Source organism: Parambassis ranga, chromosome 8 (genome assembly GCF_900634625.1).
Source record: "Parambassis ranga chromosome 8, fParRan2.1, whole genome shotgun sequence".
Taxonomy (NCBI): Eukaryota; Metazoa; Chordata; class Actinopteri; family Ambassidae; genus Parambassis; species Parambassis ranga.
Window position 1 is genome coordinate 13,940,193 of NC_041029.1, and position 16,351 is coordinate 13,956,543.

The 16,351-nt window shown below is 44.1% G+C and overlaps 2 protein-coding genes across 3 annotated transcripts; one reads left to right on the forward strand and one right to left on the reverse strand.

Annotated features, from left to right (window-relative positions):
- Nucleotides 1–2,547: 2,547 nt before the first annotated feature.
- Nucleotides 2,548–8,187, forward strand: LOC114439757 (GTPase HRas). 2 transcript variants are annotated; one of them, XM_028411911.1, is made up of 5 exons: nucleotides 2,548–2,569; nucleotides 3,212–3,324; nucleotides 4,485–4,663; nucleotides 6,121–6,280; nucleotides 6,380–8,187. In XM_028411911.1, the coding sequence occupies exons 2-5, from the start codon at nucleotides 3,214–3,216 to the stop codon at nucleotides 6,491–6,493; spliced, it is 564 nt and encodes a 187-aa protein (XP_028267712.1). In that variant the 5' UTR covers nucleotides 2,548–2,569; nucleotides 3,212–3,213; the 3' UTR covers nucleotides 6,494–8,187. The 2 variants fall into 2 exon arrangements, with proteins under 2 accessions (XP_028267712.1, XP_028267711.1); XM_028411910.1 differs by lacking the exon at nucleotides 2,548–2,569 and adding an exon at nucleotides 2,694–2,991.
- Nucleotides 8,188–8,843: 656 nt separating this feature from the next.
- pold1 (polymerase (DNA directed), delta 1, catalytic subunit) lies at nucleotides 8,844–15,677 on the reverse strand. The gene is made up of 27 exons (XM_028411816.1): nucleotides 15,559–15,677; nucleotides 14,594–14,779; nucleotides 14,385–14,498; nucleotides 14,166–14,306; nucleotides 13,966–14,091; nucleotides 13,714–13,882; nucleotides 13,433–13,547; nucleotides 13,232–13,361; nucleotides 12,987–13,153; nucleotides 12,796–12,900; nucleotides 12,586–12,726; nucleotides 12,409–12,519; nucleotides 12,141–12,332; nucleotides 11,975–12,063; nucleotides 11,780–11,896; nucleotides 11,581–11,694; nucleotides 11,352–11,499; nucleotides 11,003–11,098; nucleotides 10,783–10,920; nucleotides 10,531–10,706; nucleotides 10,252–10,404; nucleotides 10,071–10,173; nucleotides 9,700–9,832; nucleotides 9,506–9,619; nucleotides 9,369–9,421; nucleotides 9,140–9,237; nucleotides 8,844–9,062 (listed from the first exon to the last, which is right to left on the reverse strand). The coding sequence occupies exons 2-27, from the start codon at nucleotides 14,775–14,777 to the stop codon at nucleotides 8,975–8,977; spliced, it is 3,315 nt and encodes a 1,104-aa protein (XP_028267617.1). The 5' UTR covers nucleotides 14,778–14,779; nucleotides 15,559–15,677; the 3' UTR covers nucleotides 8,844–8,974.
- Between the last annotated feature and the right edge of the window lie 674 nt (nucleotides 15,678–16,351).

Here is a 16,351-nt window from a genome sequence, read left to right on the forward strand (position 1 = left end):
GCAGAGCCAACATGACACACACATATGAGCATGCAGTCACACACCAACACACACGGTGGTTGCTTTATTAACGGCTCTGCTTTGGATCACATCTAAGAGGAATGTTTTGGATTCAGATGAGGGTTACATGGTGAAATGCGTGGTAAAAAAAACTTTAGTTTTGAGTGAAACATCTGAAAAGACATGAATGATTATCCCTGTGGATCATTTTTAAGTGTTGTATCAGTGTATCTTTAATCTTTGTCTCAGTTTATGGCTGTTCCAACAATGTCCCCCCTCCCCCTCCCCTCTCTTTGATGAAATGTGTGGTTACCTGATGGGAAATAACATTTAAAAAAAAGGAGGTGGTGATATTTAAAAATGTGGAAAATATTTTATGTATAAAAACTGTACATGTGAGATGACCTTGTGTATAATAATAAGAAAAATAAAAAAGCAATTTAAGATGATGTCACAGCTTGGGCGCAATCGTGTCATCAGGATTAATTACTTGCAGTGTGATGACGTGTTGTTTTTTTGCTTTTTTTACATCATGAACACAATGTCGCTCTCTCTCTCTCTCTCGCCGTCTTTCTCTCAGGACAGATGGATGCAGGATTATCTCCGTGATGTTAGGCAAAGATTAGATGGGCGAGCAGATGCACTCAGTGGGGAAAGAGAGAGAGAAACATGGATGTCACAGACATGAGTGAGAATGAGGATGGAAGGTGGGGGGGGCGTGAAGCCTGCTGCTGTGTGTGTGTGTGTGTGCAGCTTTATGTTTAATCTATAATCAGCCATTGTCTCTCAATCTGTGGTGCAAATTGAAAATGTATTGTTTGTGATTTAATGTCTTGTTTTTTTATGTCCTGTTTCATTATTTCTGAGTGCTTCAGGCAAATTCACCAGATTTATTAAACATGTTGGAGGCTTGAGTTTGTGCTGCAGTTCACAGCCGTGACCACTAGAAGGCAATAAATGATTGGATTTCAGGAAACCTCTTTGATTGACATTTAAAAGTGCTCCACCTCTTTTCCTATATTTGATCATGTGTCCGCAAACAGAGAACAGCTAACCATTGCAGCTAAAAATGGCAAAAGCAGTGATTTAAAGCCCCTTCTGTGAGTAAGAGTAACTTCACAAGCCTTGTATGTCTTGTGGCAGTAAGGCTGCCTGTGGCTTAGAGCAAATCAAAACCTAAGTTAACTTAGCTTAGACCTAAGAGAGCAACCATCTGAGACACACAGGTGTTGTATATTGTCTTCAAAGAATAAATAACAATAGCTAGCTTTCTAATGCCATGATGTGCCCCTAATTGTAGTGCTGCAGTTCCTCACTGTGACCTCTAGGGGGCAGTTAAAGACTGTTCAAATGTTTTTTAACTACATACAAGAAAAAAATAAATAATAAAAAATGTTTGAAGTAGGCTGATGCAAACCCATGAAATACCTAAAGAGCCCAAAGAGCCTTAAAAAAATAAATAAATGAAAAGTAAATCAATACTGAGAGTGACTGGGCTCTAAAATAGTTGGTAATGTCTCTCTCCTTATCTGAATGACATTGCAACTGATTCATGCATTTGTTTGGATAGGTCCAATAGGAGAGCATTACTATATATGGACATAAAAGTGTGTATTAGTCTGTGTGTGTCACTGTGTGTTTATATTTTCGAGATGATAAAAATCAGATTTGTATATTAACTGGAGGTGGCAGTTCCACAAAGTGACCACTAGATGGCAGTGAACCGTCGTGATTTAGACTGTATTTATGTTCCAAACACACTTCCATACTCCACGAGAACAGAGAACTCGCTCCACGGGTGGTAAGAGTAAAAAAAAAAGTTCGTTTCGGCACGGAGGTACCATACTCCGCGAGAGCACGTCACACACAAAAGGCTGACAATGCAATTGTATTGCAAATTGTGTGCACAGCCTGCACAGGCGTACAGCATGACACTAGATAGAAGATCAGTGAAGCTGACTGTAGCAGACCTCTGGTCTGTGTGAGGTTAATTCTGTGAACGGTCTGTCTATCGGTGTTTAATGTGCGTCGAGCCGCTGTAACGCCGTGATCAATACTGGGATTCATTTTTATCGCCACCTTCTGGACAGACACTCTCCTCTGTTTAAACTGTCCATCGTTGCTGTACTTCCTCCTTCTGTCTGTGTGTTCTGCACCTGAAGAAGCTCTTGCGCTTCTCCACATTCATCACGCCCACAATAAATTCCGACCAATCACAGCATGGTTGACGCACAGCCTTGGGAGAAAAAGTTCTGCCCGGGCCATGTGTACGAGAGTGCTGCACAACGGGCGGTCCGAGATAGAAAATGACGTCACATTGTGGGCGTAACGTCTGCAGGGGGGAAGGGAGTTCTCTGTTCTCGCGGAGTATGGATCCAGCTTTAGTACACAACCGTAGATATACTAAAGACAAGCAATGAAGAATTGAGGCATAATAATATTTTTTTAGGTGATAACTCTCAAAATAAAACTATTTAAAGACGCGGGTTGTTAATTTCTGCCCTGTGAAGTTGAGAAGAACCATCTGTGAAACACGGAAGGTTGGCTGAGAGGTCACGCCCAAATTAAGGTTACACCTTCTTCTGATTGGAGAGATTTGCCTTTCTATGGGTGGGGTTTTAAACTAAACCTTCGCTCTGATTGGACCACTGAGACGTCTGTCCTTACGTCGTTGTTTCATTGGTGGAGATTAGTGTGAAAACGCTCTGCTTCCAGACCACAATGGAGACTAAGTAGGAACTTGTGCGGGTTCAGGCTTTTAATTTATTTATATAAGAGTTAGTTATATTTTTAGTTCACAAGTCTGAAGTTTAGATTTTTAACTCGAAGTTCCAGGCGGAACAAGAAGTGGTGGAAAGATTTAGAAGTGTTTCTATAAGTGTGTAGAATAAGGAAATCGTGCCGGGCTAACGTTATGTAGCAAGCTAATCTCATTTATCCAGGCGTAAGCTTATAGCTAACATTTCACAGTGTTATAAAGTCTACACACAGGTAAGAACACTTTAAACAACAATCAACACTATTTCACATGAATCCAGCTTTAATGAGTCGGACTGAACTGACGTCTATGCACGTAGATAAATCTGGGTCAGTGTCTCCTTCTTCGTCACGTCAGGAAGGAAAAAGCGTTTAAATGTGTCACCGTTCACATTAAAATCTAAAATCACGGCTTCTCTCTTTAACCGCCACCTGTCGGCTTCGCCCTCCGCAGACATGACCGAGTACAAGTTGGTGGTGGTCGGAGCAGGAGGTGTGGGGAAGAGCGCTCTCACCATCCAGCTCATCCAGAACCACTTTGTGGACGAATATGATCCAACCATCGAGGTGAGACACACACACACACACACCTCAGCATTTACAGGTTAAAATTGTTATTAAATGTCAAACATTCATTAAGCAGAAACAGGAGTTAAGTAAGTAAAATCAGAAGTTACCTTTGTACCTTTGTCAGTGTGTGTTTATGTAAGAAGGTGTATGTTTACAGAATCAGAATCACATTACTTGGAATTTGACTTAGTGATTGGTGCACACATAAAACATATAATAATTAACATGAAATAATGTGTCACACAGTGTCAGCTGTCACTGTGAACAAGTACATATTATACATACATTGTTTTATTAGCTACTGTTAACACAAGTATTTTTCTAGTCAGACGTCCGTAGCACCTTTAAAGCCTCACTAAAGTTTCACTGGTTGGATGTTTCACTATGATTTATCAGCACTGGCTGATTTAAAAACTATACACCCCCAGGAATGAATTCAGTTTGTCACAGCAGCAGCTTTTTCACTGCACTAAAGATGACGATTTAAAGCAAAACGTCTGAAATTCAGCAATAATTTACTTTGGTCAGAACAAAGTGTTACTGTCTGTGCATATGATGTTTGTATAAAAAAATATGACCGTTAAATGTGTGTTATGCTGTCACATTTAAGGATTGTGCTCCCTGATGGACAATCATGGAAGAAACGCAGACAGGAAAACATGTTTAGTATTGAATTGTGTGTGTGTTAACCTCCAGTGTGTCAAATATTTCAGGCAATGATGAGTGTTTGATCATGTGATCAGGATTTGAAAAATGTTTAAAAGTCGTATAAGAAACTGTAAGTTGTGTAATTTTATTTTAATTCAAGGGGTTCAACAAAAACATGGCAGGGTTGCTTCGTTTCAAAGCGTTTGTTATGATGCATGAAGGGAAAATTACGTCATAATTGTGGTCGAGTGAAACTGTGACACACATGCAGACTTCAGACTTAAAAACTTTTAGAATCCAGTCTCTGTCACAGCTGTCTGAATGTCAGACTGGTTGTAAATCCACTTAAACACAGTTGCTTCAACATTTTCATTACCAAACAGTTCTTCATAGCTGTTCTTCATGTCGCTACATGCTGTAGCAACATGACTCTGCAGAAAGAAAATGACAATCGAAGCAGTGATGTCATTCTCTGCAGCGTTTTAAATGATTCCGTCCTCGCTGTGCAGGACTCCTACAGGAAGCAGGTGGTGATCGATGGAGAGACGTGTGTGCTGGACATCCTGGACACTGCCGGTCAGGAGGAGTACAGCGCCATGAGGGACCAGTATATGAGGACAGGAGAGGGCTTTCTCTGCGTCTTCGCCATCAACAACACCAAGTCTTTCGAGGACGTTCACCTGTACAGGTACGTGGTGGCTCAGGCTGATTTGTTAGGCTAATGTAAACATATGTAGTGTTCAAAGATGTGTCTGACTTTAACTGGAAATGGTTGCTACAGTTCCAAATGATCGTTTGAACACCATGAAGTTGCACAACTCCTGTGTTTTGTGAGGTAAACTTGAGTCTGGTGGCTCTGAGGCTTCACTTTCTGGTCAGATGATTTGTTTTAGGAAGGCTACACACTAGGGCTGAGCGATCTATCGTTTTAGACCGAAAATTGCAATCTCAGACAACGTGATTTTGAGATCGTCAAAGCCACGGTTTTTTGCACTGCTCCTAACTGAATCAGGTTTTGTTTTGTCAAATGCTACGGCTGAAAATGAAAAGAAAACGGAGGAACCGGTCCCTAAAACGTACTCCACCTTTATGTTCGGTACTGTTTTTGCCGGCAGCAGCGGCGTGTCTGTGTGTGTGCACGCAACGTGTGTCGCAGTGGAAGGGCCGTGTGTATACGAATGTATTTTAATGCTACGAGCACGTACGCGCCCACCTCTCTGAACATTACCAGCTCGTTATATTCAGGTCGTGTGTCTGTCTGTGTCTGTCTGTGTCTGTCTGTGTCTGTCTGTGTCTGTCTGTGTCTGTCTGTGTCTGTCTGTGTCTGTCTGTGTCTGTCTGTGTGTGTCTGTGTGTGTGCGCGCAGTGGGAGGGCTGCGTGTGTACATCAGATGCAGACAGAGGCAACAGCTAATGATGTCACCAAAACAATAACGCAGGCATTTGATGAAGAGGCTCCATATGAGGACTCTAGTAAACGGTGGACAGAGGTGACAGCAGCAGCTCCATTTTTCCTTAGAGTTGATTCCCATTAAAGTTTGATCATGTGGTCTAAATCACATTGAACTTTAGGAGTTACTTAAGTCTCAATACTGTATTTATTGTTTAACCTTAGGAGGCACACTTCAGTCTGTTTAAATGACTGTTGAATAATGCTTTACAGAATTACATTAGTCTTCTTTTTAACCTATTTGAAATAAAACTTTTAACTTAATTGTTATTTAAACTTTCAAGTTTATTGAAAACTAATACTGAGTGCACGTTATCAGAGTTTACTTTTAGATCTACTGATAGTTTTTGAGAAGTGACAGAGTAGGCTACCTGAGGTCATTTACACAGAAACATGCAAAATCGTGATTTTATCATTAAAGAATCGTGATATAAAATTTTTGCCATATCGCCCACCCCTAGGTTTGAGTTAATTTTATGTGATCTTTGCAAATGCTCACGGGCACTAAAACTTGATTTGAAAAAAATCGTGGATGAAATCGAAATCGCAATATTTGCCAGAAAAATCGCAATTCAATTTATTCTTAAAATCGTTCAGCCCTACTACACACACAACCCTATTTCTAACAAAACACGCGATTTGAAGTGAGCTGCTTCACCTCCAGTGCCTGACTCTGAGCTGTGTGACCTCCTCAGAGAGCAGATCAACAGGGTGAAGGACAGCGACAGTGTTCCTATGGTGCTGGTGGGGAACAAGAGCGACCTGAACAGCCGCACGGTGGAGACGAGGCAGGCGCAGGAGCTGGCGCGCAGCTACGGTGTGCCGTTTGTTGAGACCTCCGCCAAAACCAGACAGGTACACACACACACGAGCTGAAGGCAAGGTGGTGTTGGTTTGATGCATATTGACGTCTAAAGTGAGTTTTTTTCCCCCTGTTTTGATGGCGTCTGATAGGGCGTGGAGGAAGCTTTCTATTCGCTGGTACGGGAGATCAGACGATACAAAGAGACCAACCGCAGCAACAAGAAGAGCAAGAAGAACACTCAGAGACGCTGCATCATTCTATAGCAAACCACACACACATACACATCCTTTAAAGCACTTGTTTAATGCTCCCCCTCACACACTGCCCCTCCTCTGTCGTCATGGCGACGTCCAGAGAAGCTGCATGTGGCACAGTCTGTTCATCCAGTGTCCATTTAACACTGTGGATTTATGTCATCAGATCCAAATGACACACAGGTTTAATTTAACGGCCTCATTCAGTCCAGCTCCTGTTGGTGGAGGTTCGTTAAAACACTTGAGTCTTTCTCTTTGTGTTTTCATAGGTCAGTGTTTCCTCTGGGGCTAAAACACAACAGCGATAGATTCTATTTAGGATCACCATGGTAACGAAGCCTCAAACTGTGTTCCGGACTCCGAGGTGCACTTTACTCATTTATGTTTTTGTTATTAGGATTAAAAGTTTGCTCAGGAATGTGGTGTCTGATCAGCTGCCGATTGATCGCAGCAACACTGTATTCCAAATTTTTAACACAGTTCTTGTGTCCATGTCAGTGTCGTCATGGCTGCAGGTGGAACGCGTTTACATGTACGCTCATATTCATTCATGCCATCAGCACATAGTCTTTTTCTGATCATAGGATTCTTATATGTTGCACATCAGCCAAACACTGAAAATTTGGCTTCCTGCTTAAACTGAGAAGTTCAGTTTTTTTTTTACTAATTTTAGTTTGTTGTTTTTTTAATTTAGACCTTTAGAATAGAGTGATGGCAGATTTTTGATTTGGTCATTAATTTCCTGTCAGAAGTGTGTGTTATGATTGGTGCATTCCAGGACCAGTTTTTAACTGTGGCCCCCAACCCTGACCTACATCAGAATGTGGTCTTTGACCTCACAGTCAGTTATATTATGCAGCAGAATTCACCCTGAGTGGAAACATTTACAGTAATCGCTGATCAATGCTGTAATATTGTGGGGGTTTTTTTACCTGCCAGTGGAGCATAGGATCTCGGCATGTTTATGTTTTAGGTTTTGTAGCCTGGCCAGCCACACCTGTTTACTTTAAAACTATTCTCTTAAAAAGTGTCTGGAACCGCTCACCTTCACAGCCAGTTTCCATGTGATAACTGTAATTCTTAATAACACCTTTGATTTTTAACAGTCCTCCACCAGTGTGCTGACTCCACTGCACGTTTTAGATGTCTCGATCTAGTCTGATCGTCCTTTTGCTTACGTCTCATGCTTCTTTTCTCTGATTGGTTGTACGTCTGTCCAGATGTGTCCAGAGGCAGTTTTTGTCAGCGTCTGTCAATTCTTCTAAACACTGAAAAAAATCCACCTCAAACCTACAGAGACCAGACTGTGTATAGAGCAGAAAGAGAACGAGGATGACAGGAATATATTGTGCATGTAAACGTAGCACCACAGCCTGTAGATGGTTTTATGTAAAGACGTTTCATCAGTGCTATTCTGACTGTGCTGGATGACTCTGACTTGTGATACCTTAAATGTACTGGATTCATTTTTCTATTTTTGTAGGACTATAAACAGCCTCCCCAGCACTGATTTAAAAACAAAAAAACAGCTGATCAGAACACAGCAGAGTTTAAACGGGCCACCCCTGCAGGCTCCTTGTGCCTGTCCTCACTCTGGGTTTAATGCCACTGTTTGTTGGTCAGAAACTCGATCTGATCTCACTGACTGTAAACTCCGTTCTGCACTGTGCTGTCATGATCAAGTAAACGTCTTTAACTTTTAAGTGGTGTTTGCGTTGTTCATCCAAAGCGCATCAAGTGCAGGTGTTTAAATCAGGAGGGGCTGTGGGTTTTGAGGTTTGACTGAGACAGTAACCGAAGAGGAACTTCTTCTTTTGATTTCTGTGAAACTTTGTTAAATTAAAATCTGAGGTTTTCTAAAAATGAACTGAGAATTCAGACTGATGGAGCGTAACCCTGACAGCATTGATGTTCACCTTCCTGTTTGTCCCAGTTTCTTCCAAGTCTCCTACACACTAGCATACAAATCACTGTCATGGTGACCACTGAGCTCCTCCTCCTCCATCCTGTTGGAGAGGTGTCAGTGTGAGGGTGTAGGTCAGGTGAACAGGTGTTGGATGATGGTGGACTTGTGGTCTGAATCTTGTTGGTTCCACTGTTTGGATTGTTCTCTGCTCTCTGGTTGGAGGTGGTGGACCCAAGTCTGATCCATGGTTACAGACTGCTGCAGAAATCTCTCAGGATCCTCCTCAGAAATGAGATTGTCTCTGGATCTTCTCATCAGGCCCACAGGGAGCTGACAGCTCGGTCACTGGGAGTTTGGTGTCCACTGCATGGACAGTTTCTAAGATGATGTAGATCACCCATCTTGTCAGACACAAGTTCTTTGTGTTAAATCTTCTTTCAGTAAGAAGACTGCTTGCTGTTTGAAAAACACTTTATTTTATTCTTATTACAAAACATAGAAATGATATATGTGCATTTTTACAAAGACAATGAGTAAGTGGCTCAGGTGAAGTACATAAACGCAGCAGTGTGTGTGCCTCCTTTTCACCAACCAAACCGAGACACCAGCTTAGTCTGGTCGTCCAAATCTTTTTGAACCTTCTTCCTCATGTAGAATATGGGACAGTCACGACTGGAGAGAGAGAAGTGAAGGCTTTAAGATATGTTTATCAAAATAAAGAGGCTTTATGTAAGTTAATATATACAGACCTGGTACAGAGGACGTCCTCGTGCAGAGAGCCCTGACAGCGCTGACACTGAGTCCACAGGCGAGAAAAACGCTCCTCCAGAGTGTTCAGGTGGAAGATCTGTCATTACAAAAGTTAAAGGTTGTAGTTATACACATATTTAACCCCTTTAATGCATATTTGGAGCCACTAGAGTGTATTATGATTAAAAAAAAATGGCAACAAGCCTTTAATTAAAGTCAAAAGCATACCTCTTTCTGGTACAGCTCAGACTCCTTCTTCTTACAGAAATCACACACAGCCGCTGCAGACACACACTTTAGATGTTAAACAACCGCCTCCTTCAAACATTAAAAGTCTAAGCAGACGAACAGAAGCAGGAACGCACCGTCTGTCTTTAGCACAGCTTTGCATCCGATGCAGGTGCTCCTCTTCTGAGCGAACGCCATGAGTCCTCCGACCTTTGAGGTCAACACGGTCCTACAGCGTGTGTGGTCGCCCTCTGAGAGAACCAACAGGAACGTTAAGAAACGGTCACTGTGTGCAGAGGTCTGAATAAAAAAAGACGAATCTGAGACTCACTGAGCAGGACGCTCTCCGCCTTGCTCTCTCCCAGAATGGGCTCAAATATTCTGAGCAGCGGTTTGGACAGCTGCTGGTCCAGGTAGTATTGTGTGTCAATGGGAATCGTGTTCTCCAGCACGTAGATCGGGTCCTGGAAAGAAAAAAAACATTATCCGAGGTGACGTTTGTGCACCGGCACGCTGTTATCTGTATGTTGCGCAGGTGTTTCCTTGGTGCTCTTGAACATGTGAAATTTTTGGAGTTCATGTGACTGTGGAGAAAATTGGTCATCATTTGCATGTGTTGACAGCGTTTGTGTTAAGTCCTCTCATTGCCAGAGGGGGCAGCGAATATTCTGTGCTGTAGCTTTAACACAGAGCACTCCTCACCTCTGACTTCATGTACGCTGCAGCTCCCTTTGCAGCCTTGATGATGACGTATGGAACTCGGTCTCCCAGGTTGGGGGCGCTGCCGGCATCCCTCTTCTTCATCCTGTAAAATCAATTTTTGTGTAAATTTACCCAGATCAAACAAGACTTTTCTGGCTGTTTATTCACCGAGTGATCTGACCTCTCTGCCAGCTCCACGTGGGCCTGTTTGCCAGCGTACTCCTGGGCGGTGCGTGTCAGCTCCTTTGTGATGACCAGCTGGCTGATGTCAATGCGATTACACAGCAGGTCTGAGATCACTTCTTTGGCGTGATCCACGGCGCCCTGTGGATCCCTGAGGAGACATTTCAGACCATATTTGTCATTCGGTGCAAATCAGTAGATATTTATTATGTAAATGGTGGTGTGTGTGTGTGTGTGTTAGCTTCACATGCACGCCAGTCTGCGAGTGTGTGCGCACCTCTCTATGAGGATTTTCTGCAGGCAGGTATTGATGAGGTTCGCCACCAGGGGGCAGTTGTCTCTCCGGACAGTCTCAATGCCTTTACAGTCCATCTTATCGTGTGTGTCTGCGCTTGAGGAGAAGTAGAGGCCGGCGTAGCGTTTCTTATTGATCAGCAGGTACGGGTAGTACACCTGTGGAAAAAAGATCGTTAGCTAAACTCTGCTAAAAAAAAAAAAAGAGACACCAAACGCCACACTCGGGGGTCACCTTTTCAAACTCCAGCTTGATTGGTGGTGTGAAATGTGACGACACCCACTCGGCTGCTTCCCGCCCGATTTCCATGGCCTCACTCACTGTTGCTACTCCGAGCTTGACCATGACGGAGTCCGTGTCTCCGTAAATGACCTGAGCAGGTGACAATAAAATTACCATATAACACACACGTGGAAACAGTTTGGACCAGAGGACAGACGGACGTGTTCCTCACCTTGGAATCAGCCTGGTAGCCGTTGGAAATGGTGTATTTGGACTCCACCAGCTGTTTGGTTTGCTCGATCATCTGTCGGCCAAAACCGGTGACACTCTGGAAGAGACGGGAGAAGACTGACACGTTTACTCAGAGTTCTCTGGGTTGGTTAAATCGTTTACACTTTTCCTCCATCTGCCCTGTGGTTTCTCTTTAAGCACTTATCTTTGTCCTACATCTTGCAGTTTCTGCTCACTTCACATCTCAGCACAACAGCAGCAAAAGAAGCAGCAGCATGTCACACTAGATCGCCTCGTTTACAACACAAACTTCAAAAAGTGAAGTGACCTTTCAAAATAAAGTGCTTTACCTGTGAGATCTCCAGACAGGGCAGTTTGCCCACCTGAGCCCCCGTGAAGCCATAGACAGAGTTAGCGCTGATCTTCAGGGCGAGCTGTCGGCCGTCCAGCACCTGCTTCTTAAAAGGATCTGTTTCCTTTTTCAATTCTGCTTTGGCCCTGTGGACGGAGGGACGGATCGTCTGAGAGGGACGCCACAACCAGAACACAACATGTCTGCATACAGAGAAGGATTCAAACCTCTTTCGGGCAGACAGCAGGTTCTCCAGGATCTCTGGAAGAAGTCCTTTCCTCACAGAGCTCTTCACAAACTTATCCCCTGTGGGAGTCTTGATGAAGTCCTCTGGAGCCAAACTGAAAGCAGCAACAGAGGGGTGAGCACCAACAAAACCACATCTAATCAGTCTGTTGTTGACTCCATGTGAAATGATAAACTCACTCGAGTCTCTCCGCCGCTCCTTTCTGCAGCAGAGTGGTGTAGCACAGGTTGTGAGCCATCATGATGGACGGATACAAGGAGGAGAAATCCAGAGTGGCAATGGGAACGCTGTAATATCTACAGGAGGAGGAGGAGGACATGAGCAGGCTGCACACAGCAGGAGCAGTCCAGTCACACACCAGCAGATAATCTCACCCTTTCTCCGGCTCGATGACGGTCGCTCCTGTGTAATCTTCTCCTCCTTGTGACTTTACAACTGGCATGACCAGATTCTGTTTCATGGCCTAAACATCAGCACAGTGTAGATGACAAGTCTGTACAGTAAGACTGCAGCAAGTACGTGTGTGTGTTTCTTTCTTACCTGTCGCAGCAGCTGAGACACGACTTTGATCTGTTGTCCTCTGGACAGCAGGTAGGTGAGCGGCACGCCCGTCACTCTCGCCATCTCCATGTAGTTAATCACACACATCAGCTTCTGCAGCAGACGCAGCGGCAGGTAGGCGTCTTTCAGGCAGTAAACGGCCAGACGACGGCGAGTTTGCTCGTTCCCGTTCTGAGGAGGAGAAAAGATTCAATATGAGTCGAATCTAAAAAAAAAATCTCCAAGATGTGACAATTGCTGCACTGACCTGCAGGTCGGTTATGATGGAGTGCTGCACGTCCTCTTTCTGCTCCTGCAGGAAATGGAAACTGACGGCGTTCAGCGAGTACGAGCGCAGTTTGTAGTCCCTGAGGAGAACCTGAGAGAGGTGCACCAATCAGATTGTGCAGTTCAGTGTAGTTTAAACGAAGCAGCGAGCGCTCACCTGCAGCAGGTCAAACTGAACCCTGCCCTCCATGTTGATGGTCTTGTTCTCTCTGCGGCCCATCTGCTTGCTCTGGAAGTTTGCGTCTTTCAAAACTGATTTTATGCCATTCACTCGGCCCAAGTAGGGGAAGTAATTCACCTGAAACCAAAAGACTGAGTTAAGAAAAAAACAGTATCGTTATAATAAACAAATATGGCTCCATCCTACCTTCAAAGCAGCCGCTCTGTTGAGCAGGTAGGGGAAGTCAAAGTTTTGGATGTTGTATCCAGTAATGATGTCCGGGTCCACCGTCCTCAGAAACTCAGCCCAGCTCTGCTCACAGGAACAGGAAGTAACAGATGATGACAGAACCACAACATTTTATAGATTAACATGTTGTATTTTAGGTGTGTGTTTACCTGCAGCAGCTGCTTCTCCTGTGTGAAGCACAGGATCTGTGAGCCAACGATGCTGGCGCAGGACTGAAGGGTGAACACGGTGCGGATGAAGGGCTCCGCCTCACCCTGTCGCTGCACCATAGACGCGATCTGAATCACCGGGTCTTTGTCAGGCTCTGGGAAGATTCCTGAAAAGAAACATCACATCAAGTGTCAAAGGTGATCTTAAATAATCTGTTGATGCTAGAGCAGAGAGTCACGCCCACCTTTTCTTCCTGCACACTCTATGTCAAAGCTGAGCACCCTGAGCGGTGCAATCCTCTGCCAGTCTCCCTCTGCTGGATGACTGATCATATCCGTCCATCCCACGTCCACCTCGTACTGACACAGAGACTCCTGAGAAACAAGAGGATAAGTGTGATAATGACATCATCACTGCGGCTTTTTAAATCCACCAACAGTCGTACCTTTCCTGGAGCCTGAGAGTCCATGCTGCCTGTGCTCTTCTCTTCACGCACTCTGTATTTGCCTTTAGGAAGTTCAATCCAGCAGCATCCGACCACATCGCTGTCCACCATGAACCTGTGAATGTTATACAAATATATAGACATAAAAGTACAGTTTGTGTGTGGAACTACTGCAATTAGAGCAACCGAAAGTGACGGATGTCTGTGTCCACAAAGGAGTACAACCCAGGTCTTCCATGTGTCCCGCAGTTAGAACTGTAAACCATTTTTATTACACACACCTGATTTCAAAATCTATGTTGGCCTCGAAGGTTTGGTAGTTATGGGCAGGAAATGGTCCAAACTTGAAGCCCAGTTCCAGCAGCCTCTTTGCAGGAGCGATGAGCCGAGGCATCGCCATGGTTATCCTCAAGAAATCTAGAATGTGTTTCCCGTGGTAACCGTACATGTCTGTGTGAGAAGAAGGAACATGTGTGATACTCCTGTACAGAGTAACTGTAACCACAAGCTTTAATAAGCATTTGTGCACTTACTCTCTTTGCGAGTGATGTCCACAGCCAGCACCGTGACGGAGATGTTGTCCTTATTGGAGCGCATGTCCTTCAAGACGGCAGAATTCAGCTCGCGTTTAAATTCGCCCAGGTAGGCAGATGTGAAACCTTTTCCAAATTAAAACAAAGGAATCAGAGGGAGAAATGTGACCGAAGCGCGTTCATGTAGGACGAGGACTCACCACTTGGTGCAGGGACATAGAAATAAGGTGCAAACCCGTGGATGTGGCAGCACACGCTGTTACCACTGTCTGTCACGCCAAACATCCGAATGATGGGCACTTTTCCCTGTGACTGGCCGGGCATGCCAGGAACTCTGGTCCCTGTATGCGGAAAAAGCGGGAAAAAAAATTTTGTTTTTTTTTCCTGCACCAATGACAAACATTCTCTTTGATATTTACCCAAATAATAGTCCAGATCGATCTGCTGGAACACCAGTGTGTCAGAAGACGGGTCCAGTGATGGTGCAGGAGGCCGCCTCCAACGTGGGTTCAGGTCAGCTGAGAAAAGGTCGCCTGAAAGGACAACAGCAGTTTATTAATTCTGTCAGCCAAGAACCAGCAGAAGAAAAAAAAATCAAGACGGCATAAAACTTTTGTCCAACACTCACCTACTGGAATAACATTATGTCCTGCCTGCCCCTCCCTCTCCTCCTCCATCTCTGCTTCCTCAAGCATCAACAATTCCTCCTCAAACTGCGAAGGACTGTCCTCCCATTCTCCACCTGTCTTACTCCGCTTGGCCTGGGCCCCACCACCCCCTAAAGGGCCACCATTGCGACGTTTGAAATCCATACCTTCAAGGAAAAAGAAAATATGTTACACAAGATAATCTTAATTATTCTTCTGTATAGATACATATGCATATCTATTATTTGCTGTTCACATAAGCCTTTCAGTGTTTCTTAGTGAGGGTATATTTTTCAGCCACCACTTTAGCAGCATACATGACAATGTAGACAAAAATAGTTTGTCTCCTTTGTGCACCTGTGACACATGCTCAACAAATGTTGTCAGTGTCTTCCGGTGGAGAAAATGAAGTACAATAAGAAGAAGGCGGCGCCACAACAACACAACAGAGTACAGAAACCCAGGCAGCAACTACAGATGTTAGAAGTAAAAATGTTAAATACTGCGTGTGTCACAAACCGGGGGTTCAGATGTAATAAGCTGAATGTGAACACTGCTGTCAGGAGCAGTGTAACCTCCTGGTAGCTTTACATGTAGCTAGCATCAAACTATGCACTCTCGGCAGCTGCTTTTGTTGTCACAAAGTGTTCAAATGCTAGTTCTATAAACTCTCACAGCTTTCCCACATGCTAACGCTGTACGTTCACGTTCACCTGTGATGTATAACCTGTAATAAACTGTAACAACGTTTGTTCACAGTGCAGAAATGAAGCACTTTTTAGTTTTTAGTAGCGAGCTAATGCAGTAGCTAGCAAACGCATCTGTAAACACAACAACCGTCACCGCTAAGCTAAGCTAACCGCTCTAAACTGCAGTATTGATCTGTGAACTCTGTGAGGATTACTTCCAACTGCTGGAGGATTTTCTCATAAACAGTTATGGATACCTGTCAGAGTGTCTTCTTCACTGCAGACCCCCCGAATGGCATCAGCTCCCGCCACCCGGCTTTAAGTTGTGTAGAAAGCGCGGAAAACTTCCGTTTTGTCACCAAGCGCTGCAGTGAAGGAGCGGACAGTGACGACACGGAGAGAGGCGGAAGTACAGCGAGAAAACCCAGGAAGTGGGAGGAGATTTGTCAAAACCTCGTATAAGAAAAGAACCGTGGGTTTCCGGCAAAATTACGTCGCACAGCACGCGACAATGAAGGAGGGAAATTTAGTTTTTTGTTTTTTTCGTATGTTTTTTAACGTTATAGCTGTTGTTATATAAGTTGTATAACCGTACCTCAGTGAATATTCGAAATAACTAATAATAAAGTCTGTCACAATTTAAATTGCCTTGCCAGGACAGTGTGAAGGCTTTTTAAGTGTTTGTGTGGCATGGCCTGTATTATGTATGTTCACAGTGTGGTGAAGAAGGTGGCTCAGTAACATGGCCGACATGCTGGAGGACAGGTCGAGACAAAGTACAGGAGAACCTGCTGGCCAATGGAGGTAAAGTGATGGTTACAACCCTGATGACAACTTCAGGCTTAAAAAATGTTCTGGGTCTTTTTTATTTATATTTCACCTAATCTGCAGTTTGCTGACAAGTTAATGGCCTATGGTGATAAACCCACCACATTTATCTGTCAGATATCACTTCCTACATTTCCACACTTTGCCTAATGTCATGGAAAATTTGGATCCCTACTTTGTGGAAGTTGGATCTTGGGCTGTATCTAAGACATCAGTATCACT